The sequence below is a fragment of the Capra hircus genome, chromosome 5 (genome assembly GCF_001704415.2).
Source record: "Capra hircus breed San Clemente chromosome 5, ASM170441v1, whole genome shotgun sequence".
Classification (NCBI taxonomy): Eukaryota; Metazoa; Chordata; class Mammalia; order Artiodactyla; family Bovidae; genus Capra; species Capra hircus.
In genome coordinates this window covers 74556952-74573875 of record NC_030812.1, presented here as the reverse complement: position 1 = coordinate 74573875, position 16924 = coordinate 74556952, and the positions used below count along the sequence as shown (strand labels likewise).

At 54.4% G+C, this 16924-nt stretch overlaps 1 protein-coding gene across 1 annotated transcript; it reads left to right on the top strand.

Moving 5' to 3' along the window:
• On the top strand, positions 491-16173 carry MFNG (MFNG O-fucosylpeptide 3-beta-N-acetylglucosaminyltransferase). Its single transcript, XM_005680678.3, has 8 exons — positions 491-1043; positions 5559-5607; positions 5969-6071; positions 6517-6670; positions 9606-9691; positions 11554-11719; positions 13455-13540; positions 15198-16173. The coding sequence occupies exons 1-8, from the start codon at positions 789-791 to the stop codon at positions 15259-15261; spliced, it is 963 nt and encodes a 320-aa protein (XP_005680735.3). The 5' UTR covers positions 491-788; the 3' UTR covers positions 15262-16173.

Genomic DNA, 16924 nt, shown 5'->3' with positions numbered 1-16924 from the left:
CGTGCCGTGCCCGACTCTTTGTGATCCCATGGACTGAATCCCGCCAGGCTCCTCTGTCCACGGGATTTTCCAGGCAAGAATACTGGAGTGGGTTGTCATTTCCTCCTCCAGGAGATCTTCCTAACCCAGGAATCAAACCTGCATCTCCTTTGTCTCCTGCATTGCAGGCGGATTCTTTACCCACTGAGCCACTGGGGAAGCCCTTAAAAGGCAAATAAAACTCAGCCCGGTAAACGAAACGTGGGTGAGGATGGCCAGTGCTAGAGGAGGGAGGGGTGCACCGGGGAGGAGGAGCTGTGTGGAACCAAACCTGGGAGGCTGGCCACCGAAGATACTGGGTGTTGAATGAGCTAAGCCGACGGTCTCTGGGAAGTGGGAAGGCTGGAGGGCCCCTCCCTTCCATCTGGCGCGGAGGGGTTGTCGTTGCCCCCACCCCCACCGCAGCAGCTGGCAGAGCCAGGCGCTGTGCCTTCTGCGGGTGCCTTTTCCAGCCACCTCTGGGCTCCCCTGGGCCGGCCCCGCCCCTGGGCTGCGCTGGAAGCAGGGGCGGGGCCAGGCGCCCCAGAGCCGCAGGCGGGAGGGCTGGGGAGCAAGCAGGTGGAGGGCTGGCGGCGGCGGGGCTACGGTGGCTCGGCCTGCGGGTCCGGAGCTCGACTCCCACCTCTCCCCTCCCGGCCCGCCCGCCATGCCTGCCAGCCCTTTGCCTTTGCCGGGGCTCCCTCCTGACCAGCCTCCCCTCCCCGTCTGGTTGGGATTTGGGAGCTGAGCCGTCTGGGTCCCTAGGGCCAATGCAGTGCCGGCTCCTCCGGGGCCTGGCCGGAGTCCTCCTCACCCTTCTGTGCATGGGGCTCCTCTCCCTACGGTACCGCTCAAGCCCGTCCCCGCAGCGTGTGCCCGACACCCCCGAGCTGAGCCCGCCAAGCCCTCGGCCCTCCGAGCTGCAGCTCCACGATGTCTTCATCGCAGTCAAGACGACCCAGGCCTTCCATCACTCCCGCCTGGAGCTGCTGCTCAACACGTGGGTCTCCAGGACCAGGGAACAGGTGACAAGCGGGGGATTGCGGGTCCCAGGAGTGGCCCCTGGTCTGAGTGCTCACAGAGGCCTTTCTACCACCGACCTGGGGTTCTCTGGCGGCCCCACAGGAGAAGCTGCCCTCCTACCTGCCCTGCCTGGACTGTGTTCCCGCTCCTCCTTCCTCCCAGGATGGGGGTCTCCTGCGGCTGTGAGTCCCTCACTAGCCCAGGAGCCAGGCACTCCTCAGGCCCACTGCTTGGTCTTTTGGGGGCCAGGCTACTCTGGGCTCCTACGTCCCTTCTGGGGGTCCCTTCATTCCCTGGTTGCTCTGGAGCAGGCTTAGTGCCTGCCCACCCTGGCCTTGGGGGCAATGGTGGGTGTTGGGCAGCTGGACAGAGGCCTCTGCGAGGTCCTGAGTTTTGACAAGAGCCCTGGCCAGGCTGCCCCCAGGCCAGGCCCTGGGTGCTGTCCTTTGCCCTGGCTGAGGGTGGAGCACAAGGGCTGAGCCTCTGAGGATGGGATGGTCTGGGTGGGGCCTGTTTGGGGAGAGGGGTGGGGGGCATCCTTTCAGAATTCCTGACAGCCCCTGCCCCCATCCTCTGCTGCCAAGGGTGTGCCCCGGGGCAGTGGCATCTCACCTCCTGTGCTCCATTTCCTGTGGGGCAGTTTCTGAGGGATGGACGAAGTGGGTGTTTGCTGTGGTGAAAGCAGTGATGAGCGAGAGGCCTGCCTGGCATGTATGGTGGGGATGTGTATGTGTGTTCACATGTGTGTGTGCTCACACGCATGGAGCCAGTGTCAGTATCAGACGTGCCATGACAAGAGGCGTGTGTGTGACGGAGTGTGGCTTTCTGGGGAGGCAGCTCTGAGTCCCCTCTGGCTCTTCCAGCCCCATACCCAGTGCCCTCCTCAGGCAAAGTGAGTGATCTGGGGGTGTTGAGAGTCATCTCTAGTGGGGTAGAGGGGCAGATTCGCGTGCGTGCGCACGTGCGCACACACACACACACATACACTGTCCCTACTTTGGCGGCTGGCTCAGTGGGAGGAAGTGACGAGCCTTTGGGGGGGCGGTGGTTGGAGGTTCCTGGAGACCAAGGAGGGGGGAGGTGGTGCTGGAAGAGGCCAAGGCCAACTGGGGAGGGGGCACCTTTACCCTGATTTCCTGGTCCTGATATCCCGGCACCCTGGATTAACCTTTTCCTTGCTGGAACCCCCAACACCCCTCAGACTCTTCCCTGGGACGCTGCACAGCTTCTCATCTTAGGGAGATTCTAGTTCCGCTTGCGGAAGCCACCAAACCTGGCCCTCCCTGCAGACCTTCCTGTTTATGGTGCTGTGTCTGTGTGTACCCGGGAGCATGGCCTCACGTGGTCGGAGTCCCTTTCCTGTTTCATCTTGATCGCTACGATGGTGCCCTTGCTCCGGATGAGGATACTGAGGCCAGAGAGGAGGAAGAGCTTGCCAGCATCACCCCAAAGGCCCAAGAGGGCAGAGCTTAGTGGACCCACCTCTAGGCTGGGGTCCTTCTTTCTCTGCTGAGACTGGGGACCTCAGGGCTGCCTGGTCGCTTGGGCTTTTAGCCTGGGCGTTCAGGCCTGGCAGGACTAGGCTGGCAGCGGAGAGGCATGCAGACACCCTCTCTGTGCTCTGAGCTCAATCCCAGATGTTAACCAGGCCGCCAGAGTGAGTACCTGGCAACTGCTCAGCATCTAAGGGACAGCATGTCGGTGCATCACTCTACTGAACCCTCACAATAACCTGAGTGGTAGGTATTGATATTCCCATTTTTCAGAGGGGGAAACTTAAAAATTCCCATTTGTAAGCAGAGGTAGGAGATGTATTTACTCAGCTGGACATTCCCACTTCCTCCTCCCCTGTCCCTAGCAGAAGGGGCAGACTAGAAATCTTGTCCTTTAAGGCAGATCTGAAAAAAAAAGGCAAGACACTCAAACTGAGGAAGAAGAGAGGAGACAGGGAAACCCACCCTCATCACTACATCTGGGCCCCCTTCATTTCCACCCTTTGGCTCATCTCTCCCTGTGACCTCGGCCAAGGCCGTCCCCTTTTCAACCCTCGGTTTCCCCAGCCGCACAGGGTAGGAGGGTATTAGAGCCTCTCTCAGCTCTGCCATCAGGAGCAGGCCTGAGCTGGTTAACTCCAGGGCTGGGCACCCGCTCCAGCTGGTTAAGGGCAGCCGGGTGGCAGGTGGGCCTTTGTGGCAGCGGGCTCGGGCTCGTGTGTGGCCTTTGTCCCAAGCACAGGGGGCGGGGGCTTGGGGGAAGCATGTTTTGCGATGCAGAGGAGCCTTTCTCTTCCTCACATTCCTCGAGGGCAGGGGTGGGGGTAGCAACGAGAACCCCACATCTCCCCTCCTCTGCAGCAGATGGCCCCCGGCACCCCCTCCCCTGACCCCAGCAGGCTGTCTGTCCTTTTGTTTTCCTGCAAGGTTTTAACCATTGTCAGGATCCCTCCTAGAAACAATCAAATGCAACCCTCTGCTCAGAGAAAACTCTGCCCACTGCTCTGTGCCAACCTCAGAATTCCCAGGGACTGAAACACCAGCCTCATGAGCCCTGCTCAGCCCCCAGACCGTGCTGCGGGGACCCCTCCTTCCCCCTCTCCCCACTAACTCATTCCCAGGCCTTCCCTGGCCCATTTGGCCCACACTCCAGACTGGAGAGAGTTCCACTATCTGGTGACTGTTTGGTGGCACAAGTTTGCCGGAGAGCAGGGCGAGAAAAGTCTGACTTACTTTACAGGCTCCCCCGGGGGCTGTGTTGAAAACAGCCTGGAGAGGAGCAGGACGGAGCAGAGAGAACAGGGAAAAGGTGACTGCAGGAAAGCAGGCAGGAGGTGACGAGGAGGGGATGGACCGTGGGCTGACCGTGGAGGCTGTACCCCAGGGAGAGGGTGTACCCCAAGCAGTTTGAAAGTTCAGTCAGTTCAGTTCAGTCACTCAGTTGTGTCCGACTATTTGTGACCCCATGGACTGCAGCATGCCAGGCTTCCCTGTCCATCACCAACTCACAGAGTTTACTCAAGCTCATATCCATTGAATCGGTGATGCCATACAACCATCTCATCTCCTGTCTTCCCCTTCTCTTCCTGCCTTCAATCTTTCCCACCATCAGGGTCTTTCCCAATAAGTCAGTTCTTTGCATCAGGTGGCCAAAGTATTGGAGTTTCAGCTTCAGCTTCAGTCTTTCCAGTGAATATTCAGGACTGATTTCCTTTAGGATGGACTGGTTGTATCTCCTTGATGTTCAAGGGAATCTCAAGAGTCTTCTCCAACAACATGGTTCAAAAGTATCAATTCTTCGGTATTTGGCTTTCTTTATGCCCCAACTCTCACATCCATACATGACTACTGGAAAAACCATAGCTTTGACTAGACGGACCTTTGTTGGCAAAGTAATGTCTCTGCTTTTTAATATGCTGTCTAGGTTGGTCATGACTTTTCTTCCAAGGAGCAAACGTCTTTTAATTTCGTGGCTACAATCACCATCTGCAGTGATTTTGGAGCCCCCCAAAATAAAGTCTGACACTGTTTCCCCATCTATTTCCCATGAAGTGATGGGACCAGATGCCATGATCTTAGTTTTCTGAATGTTGAGTTTTAAGCCAACTTTTTCACTCCTCTTTCACTTTCATCAAGAGGCTCTTTAGTTCTTTAGTTTGAAAGTTGTGTGGATAGAATTTGCTGACAGACTGGATGTGGGTGTGAGAGAAAGAGAGGAGGCATGGTGACCCCCAGATGTTGGGTCCCAGTAAGATAGGGTAGAGTGAGAAGAGCTCAGGTCTGGGGGTGCTCAGGTGCTCAGTGTCCTCAGGCTGGGTCTGAGTGCCTGCTGGGTGGGGCTCCTGGGGCGATGTCTGGCTGTGCTGGGAGCTAAGAGTGGGGAGAGGTCCTTACCTCTTGCCAACCACACAGCCTTGTTTCATCACTTAGCCTTCATTTTGCCATCTGCAAATCACAACACCTGTCTGGAGAGTCAGTGAAGTCATGGGGGACCAGACATGTAAAAGCTGTGGGTGGGGCACCTCTTCAGTCTGGGAGGCATGTGAGGGCCCCAACACTTGCACACGGAGGTTGGGTAACTGTGAAAGTTGTGACTGTCTCCCTCAGTGGTTCGGTGTCCCAGAATCTGTCTGCTGACACACACGTGTATACGTGATTGTGGAGTGGCCAAGTGGGACTGCGATGTGTGTGTGGTTGAAGAAGGTGTGATTCTACCAAGGGTGTGCGACTCTGGTCTGGTGGGTGCTGGTCTGTAAGGGGGCTGAATGTGAGACTGATGGGCTGATGTACAACTTGAAGTTGTGTGTCTACAAAAGCTGGGTTATGTGTGTTGTATGGGGGAGGGGGTTGGGTAGCTGAGAAAGTCCTCTTGCCCTAAAGGAGTGTGTGACTGTGACAGGAGTGCATTTCCATCACTGAAGGAGGACAGAGGTCTGCTGTGTGTGCATCCACCTGGACTTGGCTGTGGGCTGACCCGGGACTCTCCTTGGCTGACCCCTGCCCTGACTCTTTTCTTATTCTTAGACGTTCATCTTCACTGACAGCCCAGATGAAGTCCTCCAGGAGAGACTGGGTAACTCTGGGCGGGATGGGGACCCCTCAGTTGTTGTCAGGGAAAGCTGGGGTGGCTGCCTGGGGGTTCCCAGGAAACACGACTGTCTGCCCTTGGTATACAGGGATTCCCCCTTTGCCCAGGAGGGGAGCAGGAGTCTCCCCTGGAAATGGAAGGCCGTGAACGTCTGGGTCCCAGCTCAGCATGCTGTCCATTAGTTTCAGGATTCTGGGCAAGCCAGCCCTCCCTGTCTTCAGCTTCCCCTGTGTAAAACGGGAGTGGGTGGACTGCTCCAGGCTCTTTGAGGCCCTGCCTTGCTCTGCTTCTCACACTGTGCAGGGCTGTGGGGAGGAGCTGGGCTGACTTGTCCTTACTTCTCTAGGGTCCCACCTTGTGGTCACCAACTGCTCTGCGGAGCACAGCCACCCTGCCCTGTCCTGCAAGATGGCCGCTGAATTTGATGCCTTCTTGGCCAGTGGGCTGAGGTGAGTCTACCTTGGTCTTCACCTTGGTCTTAGGGGGCAGGCGTAACCTTTGCCTCAGGCCACTCAAGACATCCCATATCTAAATGGGATGTCTTATTAAAAAAGTAAAGTTCTGGATCCTGTGAACTGAATCACATGTAGATAGGGCCTTCTGGGATCTGCCTCTGGTCAGGCCATCTAGATTCAAATCCTGCCGTTCTGGCTGTGTGACCTAGGGCAAGTGTCTTAACCTTCCTGAGTCTTGGTTCCCACCTGAGAAATGGGCACAACTTCCTTATGAGCTTACAGGAGATGCTGCTTGGCACAGGGCTAGGCCTTATGTGTTAAGCCCACTCCAGCCCATATCTGTTTGTTGACTGACTGTGAGGGTGCAGGGGGAGTCTCCCTGACAGGCAGCTCATGGGAACCCCTTCCAAGTTCAAGGTCCCCCATTCCATCCCCACAGATGGTTCTGCCATGTGGATGACGACAACTATCTGAACCCCAGGGCGCTGCTGAAGTTGCTGAAAACCTTCCCCCAGACCCGCGACGTCTATGTAGGCCGCCCTAGCCTGAATCGGCCAATTCACGCTTCGGAGCCGCAACCTCACAACCGCACAGTGCGTCCCTCGCAGCCTCCTTTGTGAACTGGCCGCTGGGTGGCGGGGCAGGGCCCTTCGCGGGGCGGGGTCAGGGGGCGGGGCCCTGAAGGGGCGGGGTTCTGCAGGGGGCGGGTGGATTTTCTGGGTTTCAGAATTGCCTGCATCACTGTGTATCTGGGCTGGTGGCTTCTCCTCTGAATCCTGTCTCCTCCTTTATGAGACTGAGAGAGGAGAGAGAGGAGATTGACATAATGCAAGGAAAGCAAAGACTGGCACTGAGTAGGGCCTCAATTACTGAGGAGCAGTGGCTTGTCCTGGTCATACCGTGAGCATAGTGGGCTGAGCTGAGGTCTCCAGGCTCCACAATCAGGCTTCTAGCCACCTGGTATCACCATGTAGTTGGACGGATTGTTAAAATGCTGAATCTGTTGGGCCAGGTGGCTAATTGCGGCTGCCGGGAGACCCTGAACCCTCCCTTCCCCTAGACAGCTTTCCTCTCTTCAGATTTCACTAATCACCCACAGGGGTATTGGCACCTGGCACAAGAGGGTCCCCAGCACCCGCTTCAGCTCCAGACCTGAATGGACAGATTTAGGTTGCCAGATTTAGGAAGCAAATAAAAGCCCGGGATATTCATTAAATTTGACTTTTGGAGAAATAAGAATTTTTTGGTATACGTATATTGCATGTTATTCCCCCGGTCCCCAGAACCCACCTGGATTCTGGCTTGGGGTGACCCAGGCCCCTAGGGCATCCTTGGCCTCCATGAAAGCCAAGGGTCCCCCTCTCTAGAGGCAATGTCTGGAGCGGGAGCTGGGCCCACTATGGGGCTTTCTCCCTCTCAGGGTCACCATCTGCTTCTCGAGGGAAACCAAGAGCAGGAAACACAAAACCTTAATTATCTGCAGCTCATCAGCCTCTGAGCCCTAATTAAATCCTTCTGGGCCCTGAGGGGTGGTGTGCATGAGCAAGCTGATGCCAGGTGAGCCGAGGGGTCCCCTAGGTTCCCATACCACCTCTCCCTCATCTAAAGATTTGAGAGCTTTGCTCTGAAACCTGACTCCCAGAGCTCATTCCCTAGCCCCGCTCCCTCCTGGCTTTGTGACATTGACTGAAGTCACCTCGCCTCTCTGTGCCTCAGTTTCCTCATCTGTAGAATCAGTGAAAACAGTCACTACCTCACAGAGTGGATGTGAGCAAAAGAATTAAATGAGGCCACCTATTCAAGGGCCAGGATCTCCTGGAGAAGGAAATGGCAGCCCACTCCAGTATTCTTGCCTGGAGAGTCCCATGGACAGAGGAGCTTGGTGGGCTACAGTCCATGGGGTTGCAAAGAGTCAGACATGACTGAGCAACTAAGCACACACACAAACATTCAAGGGCTTGGAATGGGATCTGGCACATGGTAGATACTAGTGAGTGTTTTCCACCAGTACCCGATTCAGCTCCATGGGATTCTGAAGAGTCAGACATGACTTGGCGGCTGAGCACGAGCACCTGACTCAGCCCAGCCTCACCTCTGAGCAGTGTTTTTCCTATGCTAGGCACAGGACCCTGCTGGGCACATCCACTCCTCAAGCCCACAATGTGCGCCGATGCCCTCCTTGTCAGACACCCCACCAGCAGGATCTCAGGACTGCTCCAGAGTGTCCTGGCCAGTTCAGAATGTGGGTGTCCCCCCAGAGTCGGATGGCAAAGGGGGCAGGAGGTTTGGCTTGGGGTCAGTCCCAGCTCTGGGACCTTGGCAGGCGACCTTAGTTCTGTGTACCTCAGTCACCTGATCTGTAGCACAGGGCTTGACATGGCCAGTGCTTGGGGCAAGGAGCTCACATGGTCGCTGCCGATGTTACTGTGGTTACTCTGGGAGTGGAAGCCCCGCTCTCATTAATTCATTCAGCAAGCATTTATTGGGTGCCTCCTGTTAGGTCCCAAAGAACCCATTCATTCTGCCTAGTTGAGGCCTGACTTCTCTCTAAGAGGGCAGAGTTTCCAGAAGTAAGCTCATAGAGATCTCGGAGGAGGAGGACACCTCTGGGCCTGGAGAACCATCGGATTTCAGAACTGGAGCCAACGTTGTGCTCGCAGGTGACATATCTGAGGTCCAGAGAGGGGCAGGGACTCTTTCAAGGTTACACAGCTGTACACTGGAGGGGGGAGCCCCGTGTCAGACTTTCCAGCTTCCTGTCCAGTGCTCGTCTCACTGCTGAATCATGGGAGATAGCCCAGCCCGAGGCCACATACATCAGTGAAGCAGCAACTGTGGACTTGGGAGAAGGTAACCTTAGGGCACTTTGACTAAGAGATGGTACAGTTGAAAAGGTACAGTGTTTCTCAAAAGCCTTGAAGAAATTCCTGGGTGAATTCACAGGTCCTCACAGAGGAGGTAGAAGAGATCTTGGGCCATGGTGGTGCTAGGCAAGGGCAGAAAACGGTTTACACCCTAAAAGGGTGGTATTGGTTCAGATGTCAAGGGCTTTACAAGCTGATCGATAAACCCACTAGTGTTTACCACGTGCTGGATCCCATTCCAAGCCCTTGAACGTTTGCCTTCCCTTCTCTTTTTCCTTCGTGGGCATAATTTAAGGTTGTAACAAGACTCTGCATGCGTACTAAATCGCTTCAGTCGTGTCCGACTCTTTGTGACCCTATGGACTTTAGCCCGCCAGTCTCCTTGGTTCATGGGATTCTCCAGGCAAGCATACTGGAGTGGTTTGCCGTGTTCTCCTCAGGGATCTTCCCATCCCAGGAATCGAATCTGTGTCTCTTACATGTCCTGCATTGGCAGGCGGATTCTTTACCACGAGCGCAGTCTGAGAAGCCTCATAGCAAGACTACTAGAGATGTGAAATATAAAGCTTTTGAGCCGTGTTGGTTGTGAAGAAGGGGAGGCCTGGCTGTTGCTCCCACCCCTAGGCTCACCCTACATTTTGGCTTTCCCCATCTTCCCCCACAGAGGCTGGTACAGTTCTGGTTTGCCACCGGGGGTGCTGGCTTCTGCATCAACCGCAAACTGGCTTTGAAGATGGCCCCCTGGGCCAGGTAAGCAGAGACCTACAGGCAGATGGGGGAGGTAGAGGTGAGCAGAGAGGAGGAATCGGCTGGTGTGTGGGTGGGGTGTTTGTAGCAGGAGGGGCTTGTGTGTGAGCTCAGGAGACACTACCTCTCATTCCCACTGCATCAGAGTTACACAGCTAGTGGTGAGCAAGTCACCTGTTGCCTTGCCCTTGGGGGTACACTGCCTGGTGCACCCTGCTACACACAGGCAAGCTGTGTAACCTCTAGGAGCCTCAGTGCCCCGTCTGTAAAATGGACCTGATAATACAGTGGCCAGTGGTCACTGTAAGGGTTAAATGAGAAAGTGCTTGGGCTGGCACCTGGTAGGAGCCCAGTCAATATTAGGTTCTGTTTTCAGCCCTCTTCTGACCAATCACTGTCACAAGGGAGGTGAAGGCCAAGTGGAGGAACACTCAGAGGAGGGAGTAGGGCCTTCTACCTGGGAAGAGGAGGGAAGGCTTCCTGGAAGAGGTGGCATTTGAGCTGGAATGGTCCTAGAAGAGTGGTGCCAGACTGAGGGGGATTGTGAGAGTAGTGGAAGCCCTCAGTACTGGGTAGGAGTACTGGCATTCTAGAGAGGGCATGACAAAGGTCTCTTGAGGTCTGCTGGGCAGGTGTTACTAACAGCCACATCAGTGTCACCACCTTGAACTGAGGGTTGACTGAGCCAGGCCTGTACTTTGCTAAGATTATCACAGCCCCCAGGGAGGAAGGGGCGTTGGCCTTATTTCTACTTGGCTGAGAAAACTAAGTTGCTGAGAGCTTAAGTAAGTGATTGGTTCAAGGTCACCCAGGCCTGAGGTCTCCCAGCTGCTGGGTTTGGCTCTAGGGCCTGCATGATTTGCCTCTGCAGCAACCTACCCTGCCCTGCCCTGGATGGGGGTGCCCTCAGGAGGAGGCAGGAATGCTGTCCTAAGGTCTGTTGATAGAGGTGTATACACATGACCAGGGGTCTCCCTGTGACCTGGATACCCCATCTAGGCTTCTGTCCCCCTCTATGGTGCATTTGTGTGAATTAGAAAAAAGTACCCCCTCTGGGCAGCGCAGCCCCCAGGCACAGCCTGGGGAAGGTGACAAAGGATGGGATTCTGTACCTGCTGGACCCCTCTCTCAGGCATCTTGTGCAGTGGGGCAAGCTGCCCAGCCTAGTCTCTAGGGCGTTCGTGGGGTGCACAGTCAGGTGATGCCCTTGCCAGGAACAGTGCTCCTCCCCCGCTTGGCACCTGGCTGACTGCAGATCATCCTGTAAGGCTCTGTTTAGAATCTGCTACTGCCATGATTAAATAAAGAGCAAAACAAAAGGCTGCCACCTCCTCTGGGAACCTGCTTTGCCCTCCCTGTGTCCCTAGGCCTCGTGCTTTCCTCTGACTTAGCACCAGTCCTCTGAAATGACCTGCTCATCTGTCTGACTCCCTCCAGCACAGAGGCTGCTGTTGAGGGCAGGAAGCATTTCTTTCCCATCTCTGTGTCCTCAGCTTCTGTGTCATCAGTGGCTGGCACCAGGTATATGCTCAAACTCAAAATGAATGAATGAGTGGATGAATGAATGGATAGAAAGAGAGAAAAGGAAAAGATACATTTATAAAAGGCTTCATTTCACCATTTTGCCACTTAAAATCCTCACAACAGCTCTGGCTATTATCATGCCCATTTTACAGAAGAGAAAACTGAGGCTCTCCGAGGTTTATAATTTGCATGAGGCTACACAATATGCAGGGGACAGATGCTAGAGCTGCACTCTTCTCTTCCAGCTGGCTGTGGTGGAGGGAGGGTCTTCTGGGAGGCAGGAAGGGCTCTAGGTATCAAGGGCCTTATGCCACCGGCTGCAGCATGTCTCTGTTCCTCAGTGGCTCCCACTTCATGGACACATCTGCCCTCATCCGGCTGCCCGATGACTGCACTGTGGGTTACATCATTGAGTGCAAGCTGGGCGGCCACCTGCAGTCCTGCCCCCTCTTCCACTCCCACCTGGAGACCCTGCAGCTGCTGGAGGCTGCCCAGCTCCCAGAGCAGGTGAGCCAGCTATGGGGCAGGTGGCAACAGGGGAGGTGTGTGTGTGTGGGGGGGGGGCTCTCTCCTTTAATGGGGAAACTGAGTCCCAGCATGGCAAAGGACCCCCTTAAGGGCACGCAGTGACTCAGTACTCTCCACCTCTGACCCTTATGGGTTGGCATTTGTGGTGCTAATGTCCTTTGATCTGGTTCTCAAATGCCAGCTGGAGGGACCTGCACAAACGAGAGGAAGCTCATCTTGAGATTCAGACCACTCAGGTCCCTGAACGCTGCATTCTTCCTTCTCACCTCTCTTCAACCTCCCATCCTTACCACACCCTCTGAAGGGGCCAGTCCTGCACTTTTCAACGGCCTCCTCCTTCATCAGAGCCTACCTGGCCACTGCTTACTGCTTTTCCTTCCCACACAGGTGTTACTGGGAAAGACCAGGTCTTCAGTAGGGATGACCCATGTGTAATGTCAGGCTGGGGGAGGGGTAGGTGCCCCTCCCATCACCTGGCAGGTAGTGACTCTGCTGAGGTCCAGCTGGCTCTGCCTTGCAGATACTGCCCTCCAACTCATGGGTGTCCAGTCCCATAGGGGGTCCTTGCTGGGAAGATCCCCAGGGAGGTTCTGTCTCATGGTATGAGTCAGAGCCCTTCTAGCTGCAAGGGACAGAAAGGCAATGGACTAATTAAACAGAAAAGGACATTTATGGGCCCGTGTACCTGAGAAGGTGCGGGTGTGGATGACTTGCTAGATCTGGTGAGATCTGGGTGCTCAGATCCCGTCCCCTCTCTCGTGTGTCCTCCCCTATGCTGGCCTCTTTCTTAGGCAGGCCCGCTGCTTGTGCTGGCAAGATGGCAGCCCCACCCCACCAGTGAGAAGAGAGCTCCTCCTTCTGTCAGACTGCACGGCTGGTGCTCACTGGTCACATGGCTCACTTGGGACACATGACCTGTTTCCTACCAGAGCCTAGAGCTAGTGTTGATTGACCAGACCTACAACTGGGGTGCAGGTTGGTCCCATTAGGGCCACAGCCAGGAAAGAGGGGCAGATTTTGGGTTGCCAAAACCGGGGTGTTCCCTAAAGTTTGGGGTTTGAGCCCCTGCTGTGCCAGATACCACGCTGGGGGCCTTATCTTTTTTAACTCTCTAGTTCCTCATAACATTCATAGGGGATGATTCTTAACATTATTCTCATTCTACAGATGGAGAAACTGAGGCCCAGAGAGTGGAACTAACTGTGGCCAGTTCAGGACAGAGAGGGACTTGAACCCTGGTGGGTGGCCCCCAAATCCACAGTCTTTAATCACGGTGCTTGACTGTGTTTTGACTGGAGTCTTTATCCGCAGCCTCATTGCTTGTGGAATGACCTGAGGAATTGCTAAGGCCTTAGAGTAGGTCTCAGGAAACCTCCATCCAGGTGCGCAACTTTCTGGAAAGGCACCTTCCCCTCTTGAGCCTCAGTTTCCCAATCTGTAGATGAGGGGATCATTCCAGCTTCTTTAGTAAATGAGACTGTTGGGGGCACCAGTGGGATTATGGGAGAATGGGAGGGGATGGACCCCCCAGTGAAACACCAATTACTGATGGTGGAATTTCAGGTGCAGAGACAGACTTTCTGTGCCACTCAAAATGTCTTAGACACCTTCTCTGTTTCTACTAAAATGCTGCCCCCTTGTGGGGTCCCTGGTGAGACACTCCTCCCTGCTGCCCCGCCCTGCTTCATTGCCTTCTCTGCTTCTCTCTGCGCAGGTCACCCTTAGCTACGGCGTCTTTGAGGGGAAACTCAACGTCATTAAGCTCCATGGCCCCTTCTCGCCTGAGGAGGACCCCTCCAGGTGGGTCTGCGGGCTGATACTGTAGGATGGGAGGACTGGGGCCTGAGGCCAGGGATAGAAAGAAGGGAACCAGGAGTGAGGGAAGTGAGAGAGGCTAGTAGCTGATAGCAGAGCTGGGAGTGGATTCCAGTCCCTGCTCTGCCATTGGCTTACTGTGTGACCTTAGGCAGGTGCCTGCCTTGCCTCTCTGTACCTTAGTTGCCCCATTTGTAGCACAAGGAGGCTGGGCATCAAGGATCTGAAGGGGATCTCCCAGGCCTGATCCTCTGGGGTTCTTCAGGAACCTCTAGAAGACTTACCTGTGTTCACTGAGCAAAGGAGATGCTCTCATGGAGAAATTCCAGGCACCCACTGGAGAAACTCCACACCCAAGGAAATTAAAAAAATTTTTTCTTAGACTCTTCATTTCTTGGATGATACTTTTCCATGGACAGAGGGTTGGAATGAGGGCTAAAATGCCACCTAGGCACCTCCAGTTCTCCCCCCAAACACACTCCAGGGAGATTAGGGCTGCTCAGCTCAGCCCCCTCCATCCCACTCCTAGCCCCGATTGCTGTGGAGACGTTTAGAGCCTGGCCTGTGACATATTGTGGCAGGGGAGTAAGACCTACTCAAGGCAGTAGAAGAAGCCAGTGTGACTGGAATATGGGAGAAAAGAGGAAAGTGGCATCAGATTCATTTGGGGAGGTGGCATCCCCCCCATCCCCTGGGACTTCTAGGCTCTGTCCAGACTCTGGACCTGCCTGAAGTGCATAACCCATAAGGGAGCACGCACTCCTGCCCCTGAAATCCTGCAGAGCCATCTGTTTGGAGGCAGAGGTCTCACCACTATCCCAGGGCTGCCAGGCCCAGGACTGTGTTGAACAAGTTGGACGTTACAAGGAGACAGAATCTGGCTCAATACAGGGGTGGGGGGATGGCAGGAATTCAAGTTTCAAAAGGAAAAGAGCTGCTTTCTAATGGAGTGAGCTTTTCATCAGTAGAGGTGTGCAAGCTATGGCTGTATGTCAAGAGATTTAAAATTGGTGTTAAATTCTCTCAAAGCCTAAAGATTCTAGAATCCACAGGTTCCTGCTTGATGGGGATTCAGGTCACTCGGAGGCTATGGCCTCAGCTGTTCATGGCTTCTCTGGCTTTTGAAGTCTTTACCCATCAGTGATTCTCAACAAGGGACCATTTCGCACCCCTGCCAAGGGACACTTGGTAGTGTGTGGGGACATTTTTGATTGTTAAGACTCAGCAGGGACTTCCCTGTGGATCCAGTGGCTAAAACTCTGTGCTCTCAGTGCAAGGGGCCCAGGTTTGATCCCTGGTCAAGGATCTAGATCTCATATGCTGCTACTAAAGATCCTGCATGTTGCAATGAAGATAGAAGGTCCTGAGTGCCACAGCTGAGACCCAGCACAGCCAAATAAATAAATTAGGTTAAAAAAAAAAAAAAAGCTCAGAGGATGCTGCTGGCATCTGGCGAGCGAAGTACAGGGCTGCTGCTGAGCACCCACAATGCCCAGGACAGTCCCCACAACAGAATTATATCTGGCTCCTAATATTCATCACGTGCCAAGGTGGAAAAACCTTGCTCCAAACCATCTCTGTGACATGCTCCCCTGGGAGCCTGTGGGGGTGACTGTCTTGTCCATTTCTGGTCTCTCCACAGGTTTCACTCCCTCCATTGTCTCCTCTACCCGGATACTCCCTGGTGCCCGCAGCTGGTGGCCTGATGAACCCTGAACCTCTGGGCAAAGACTGGGCTGAGGCTCTCTGGTTGTCCTTAGCCTCCCAGGCAGCCTTGAGGGCCCGTGGCAGGTCTTGTGTGTGTGTAAGGGGGCAGTCCCTGGCAGGGCCTCTGAGAGATGAGCAAGACCAGGATTGGATGATGACTGGTGCTAAATGCATCTCAAGCCCCTGGGAGGTGTGTTGCACAGCCCAGGACTGGGGGCACCAAGTAAGAGCCAGAGAGGCCTCAATGGCTGGGCCTCCATGGGCACTGGGTGGCTGAACTGAATGAGGATGGAAGGTCCTTAAGCTACTTGGGCTCAGGAATCCTAACCCTCAAGAGAATTAATTACCTGGGCCCCTGGGTGTGCAGAGCCAGCAGCTCTGGTCTCTCAGTTCCTCTCCTGGGATCAAATACTGGGCCATTTACTCCTGGCTTCCTTGGCTGGATCCTCAAGCACTGAGGGGACCCAAGTGGAAGAAGGGCAGAATCCACAGAGTCTGTGGCAGATAATGTTGTTGCTGACCAGTCTCCAGCCCCTGCTCCCCACCTGATGTTGTTTGGAGCATCAGCATGTCCAGACCCAGATGATGAATCAGAATGGGTCCCAGCCCATCATGATGTTCCTGTTGCTCACTTTCCCAGCTTCCCTTGCTATTAGGAGCTACTACATGGCCCAGCTATGGCCAGAGCCAGATCTCTGTTAGTGCAACTTAAGCAAAGCCAATAGAGAGGCTTCTGGGGAAAGTTTTGTAGCCCTATACCCCATCTTCCTACTGCAAATGTGGGTGTGATGTCTGGGTCTAGGGCAGCCACCTTGCTGCCATGAAGGGAATGCCAAGACAATCATTTCCACAGCTGCCTCTTCCAACATCTGGTTCTGTAAGAAGATTAAACCTTTATTTGTTTAAGCCTTGCTTGGTTCAGTTTTCTGTTACATGCAGTCAAAGTCATTCCTGAACGGGATGGGAGGATCTTTCATCTGTCTGTCTCAGTGATGTTGATTTTGGGTCCCCGACCTAGACAGCCCTGCCCTGCTCTTGCTGGCTGTGTGACCTGGGGGAATCTGCTTGGCCTCTCTGGCTTGTTTGCTCATTTTATAGATGAGAAAAGCAGTACTTACTTCACGGGTTAAAAGCAGTACTTACTTCATGGGTTGTAGGTGAAATGATGCAAGGTCTGTAAAGGGCATAGCACAGAGTCTGGTATGGAGAAAGGAACGGCCTGTGAACAGTGATGACTAGTAGTGTGTGCTGTGTCATGGTGCGCTAGGATGTGTAAGGGTGTGCCCGTGCACCCTTCTATGCTTGTCTGTGCCTACCGATGTGTGTGGGATGTATAGATGTGTGTGTACCTCTGTCACGCCTCTGTGTGAGTGATATGCATGTGGGTGAATATATGTGTGTCATGAGGTGCTGGTTTACTGAGGACAATACTTCCTTTTATCTGTCTTCAGGGCCTGGGTTGAGGTGGCTAGAGAATCAGGGAAGGCAGAATGGAGCTGAGGGATTCAGCCTCTGCTATCAGATAAAGGGGCACTTTGACAGCCCAGGTAGGACCTAGGTAAAGGTAAGTGCCCTTAAAATTTTACGTCCCAAAGAATTTGCATGACTGAATGAAAGTGATCATGGTGAAATTTCAGGCCTAGTCATGTCTGTGGGGAGGGC

Excerpts from the sequence above, each read along its gene's own strand:
- MFNG (XM_005680678.3), top strand. The coding sequence starts at position 789 with ATGCAGTGCCGGCTCCTCCGGGGCCTGGCCGGAGTCCTCCTCACCCTT. Across the intron at positions 6,671-9,605 it reads CGCAACCTCACAACCGCACA|AGGCTGGTACAGTTCTGGTT; the intron begins GTGCGTCCCTCG and ends CTTCCCCCACAG. Across the intron at positions 13,541-15,197 it reads CCTGAGGAGGACCCCTCCAG|GTTTCACTCCCTCCATTGTC; the intron begins GTGGGTCTGCGG and ends GTCTCTCCACAG.